This window comes from Condylura cristata, unplaced genomic scaffold (assembly GCF_000260355.1).
Source record: "Condylura cristata isolate star-nosed mole 26May11 unplaced genomic scaffold, ConCri1.0 scaffold00028, whole genome shotgun sequence".
NCBI classification, from domain to species: Eukaryota; Metazoa; Chordata; class Mammalia; order Eulipotyphla; family Talpidae; genus Condylura; species Condylura cristata.
In genome coordinates, this window is record NW_004567129.1 from 636,052 (window position 1) to 639,181 (window position 3,130).

The 3,130-nt window shown below is 38.8% G+C and overlaps 1 protein-coding gene across 1 annotated transcript in view; it reads right to left on the minus strand.

Moving 5' to 3' along the window:
• Positions 1 to 3,130, minus strand: part of SHCBP1 (SHC SH2-domain binding protein 1) — a 35,285-nt gene that overhangs the window by 31,128 nt on the left and 1,027 nt on the right. The window contains exons 2-3 of the mRNA XM_004690313.2: positions 1,271 to 1,435; positions 980 to 1,095 (exon numbers count right to left, since the gene is read on the minus strand). Of these exons, the coding sequence (XP_004690370.1) occupies positions 980 to 1,095; positions 1,271 to 1,435 (281 nt within the window). The remainder of the gene's footprint in view (positions 1 to 979; positions 1,096 to 1,270; positions 1,436 to 3,130) is intronic.

Genomic DNA, 3,130 nt, shown 5'->3' on the forward strand with positions numbered 1-3,130 from the left:
AAAAAAAAAAAAAGGAGTTAGGGGGAAGGAGTGGCATCAGGAGATAAGGTGAGAAAAGAAGAGACTAGGACACAAAGGGTATTGGAAGAAGCTCATAGGTGACTCCAGTACAATGAGAAGCCAGAAGCCAACACCAGGCATTTGGTAAACGTTGATGTCTTAGAGGTTTTAAGCAGAGCAGTAGTACTTTTCTCCTTTAAAACAATGAATGCTCTTAGAGAACTGAAGGAGGTAGAGGACTCTCATAACCAAATTAATTGCTGAACTGCAACAAGAGATTTTAACATAATCCAAAACTTAAACATCACTAGGAGCAGCTGCAACCTACCACCTGTGCTTAGCCATTGCAGCATGTGATGCCATTTTCTAAGCTGCAGCGACAACTGTATTTGAACTCTCTGGTTTAACATTTTAGCTTAGGAGTTTTCTGTGGTCCAGTTAGCAAACAGAAAAATTCACAACTGTAATTAGAGTGCAAATTTAACATAAAAGGGCCAGTCAGTTGAAAAATAAGAATGTTTTTACTTTCTGCATGGAGAACCTTATCAAGAAATTAACCACATCTCTACACATTTGTTGACAAAAATTAGACTAGCTTTAAAATGCCTATTTGGGTTGAGCTACTTAATAGGCTACAACTAAGAAGGTAAAAAATTAATTGAAACTCCGTATTGAAACTTCATAATTAAGTCTCTATTTTTAAATGATCTCAAATAACTCCTCCACTTCCAAGTTTTACAATCCATTTCTCCTCTCAAAGAACATGGACATTTAAACCACCTTCACTCCCTGGTAGTTCCTCCTCAGTTGCCTTTAAAATTTTCAGAACACTTCATAAGCCATGGCAATTAGATGTGAAAAACTTGCTATTTTCAATCAGCTCATAAACTTTAATTAAAAATAAGCACTTGGCTATAACAGTCTGAAGGAAAGTGCTCTTAGCTAGAGACAAATGTCTTAACAACAGAATTAAATTTACCTGAACCAGTACCTCGAACACATTAGTGTGCCAGACTGCCCGCCATCCAGATGGTTCAAGGACCTTCTCCAAGAACTCAGCTGTGAATTCTCTTACCTCAGAGGCCTTGCAGTCAGCTACAAGCAAATTAAACACAGTAAGACTTGAGACTGCATAAAATAGAGAGAACTTAATAAACCCACTTTCTCAGAACCAACAACTGGCAGTCTGACAAGCTGAGATAGACTTGTACACTAAAAAAATAAGAGCAGCAAAAAAAAAAAAAGAGAGAGAGAGAGAGAAACTACTCACCTAAAATGTAATCTTGATAGGCTCTGAACCGTTCATAGAACAAAAGATGACTTGTTTGGAACATTTCTGGAAAAAGAGTTTTTCCTTCCAGCATAAAACTTTGTAAACTACTCCCTGGCTTACAAATGCTACAATCACTGCATGAATCTTCATCTTGGAACAAACCTAAAACAAACAAAAAAAAATAATAAGCAGGTTGAACAATCCAGACGTTTCCATTGGCTATGGAGTCCTATGTAACTTGCTTAGAAACACCAAATAAAATATAAGCAAGGATTTGGAGATGGTGCTTTACTTAGTTCAATCAGTTTTCCTCTTACAAATATTTCAAAAACCAAGTTCTACTTCAAAATAATAAGAACTTAAAATCTTTCATAGGTTAGTACTTTGTGGTTGGTTGTCTGTGAGGTTGGTTGTCTGTGAGGGAAACAGAGGGAAAAGGTTGCATTTTTTTTAAACTCAGTGGCTGTCTCACAAGCTCTCCCTTAAATGACACAACTATGATTTTCAAAACAGCAACAACTATGATTTTTATAATGGTTAAATCTCTTTGTCCCCCTTTTAGTTTTAACTAAAACAACTCCATAAAGTCTCATTAGAACAAGGAGCTGATGCTCTTGGCCTAGTGGTTCCCTGCTGATTATTGTGGCTCTCGATCGGTTTTCAGCGTGCCGGTGGCGTCCAAGTCAGCAGAACTGGTAGGACAATCTAGTTGACTTGTATTTCTCTCCCTTTTTCCCTCGGTATTCCTTCACCTTTCTCCTTATAAATAAATCCATTATTTAACCTTTATAAAAAAAAAAAAAGAATAAGGAGCTGATTTCCTATACTCCCTCTCAATGAGTTGAAGGCTTCCTTATTCCTACATTAGCAGTCTATCAAAGGCGCTCATCCCAACAGGCACGAGAGGTTCTTAATAATGCATAAGGTTTACTTCATTAAAGCTACTAGGTTCCCCTTCACTAAGTTCAATGACTGTGTCTAAGGAAAAAATTAGAAAATGCTAATCACATTAGATTTGGGCTGTATGTAATTATGTTTCATTGGCCAGTGGCACATCTAATTCTGTGTAATATGATGTTTCTAAGAGACAAAACAACTACTAAATAAACAATGCTGAGAGTAACATTTAGATTAGCAAACTGGTTTGCAAGGTGGCTTCCAGAAGGGTATCTGAGATGCAGCCCCAGCAATCTTTCTCCTCTCCCCTCCCCAGCCCTATTTATTTTGTGCTTCTTTAGACTTCTTTGCAAAATTACTTGATTCCAGAGATGATTAAAGTGCACTCAAGGGTCCACTGCTCACAAATACCTATACACACAGCCTCGCAGGATATCAAGATTTCGCCAGCAGTGTGACAAACTCTCTGTGCATTAGTTTCCTGCCTACAAAGATGAAAATAGTACGACTATCTCGATTCAGAGAAATAAATTAGTTGTTAATCACAACAGTACCCATCACACACTATAGATAAATGTTAAAGAAGTTACCTTCATCTCATACCTATTAGGATGGCTGCTAGCACCGCTGCTCCCCCTACCCACAGCCCCCACTACACCCCCCCCCCCCAAAAAAAGTAAAGGGAACAAGTGTTAGCCAGGATGTGGCAGAAACAGTAACCCCGGGCACTGGGGCTGGGCACACAAAATGATACAGCTGCTGTGGGAAACAGTATGGAGGGTTCATGAATATTTTCCAGCCTTGAAAAGGAAGGTACTTCTGCAATATGCCACAATGTGGGTGAACCTTGATGGCAGTTGAATGAAATAAACCAGTCTCAGAAAGACAAGTAGCAGGCCGTGAGTACAGCAGTCAAAGCCAGTTAGTCAGAGACTAGAATGGCCAAGTACCAGGAGCTGC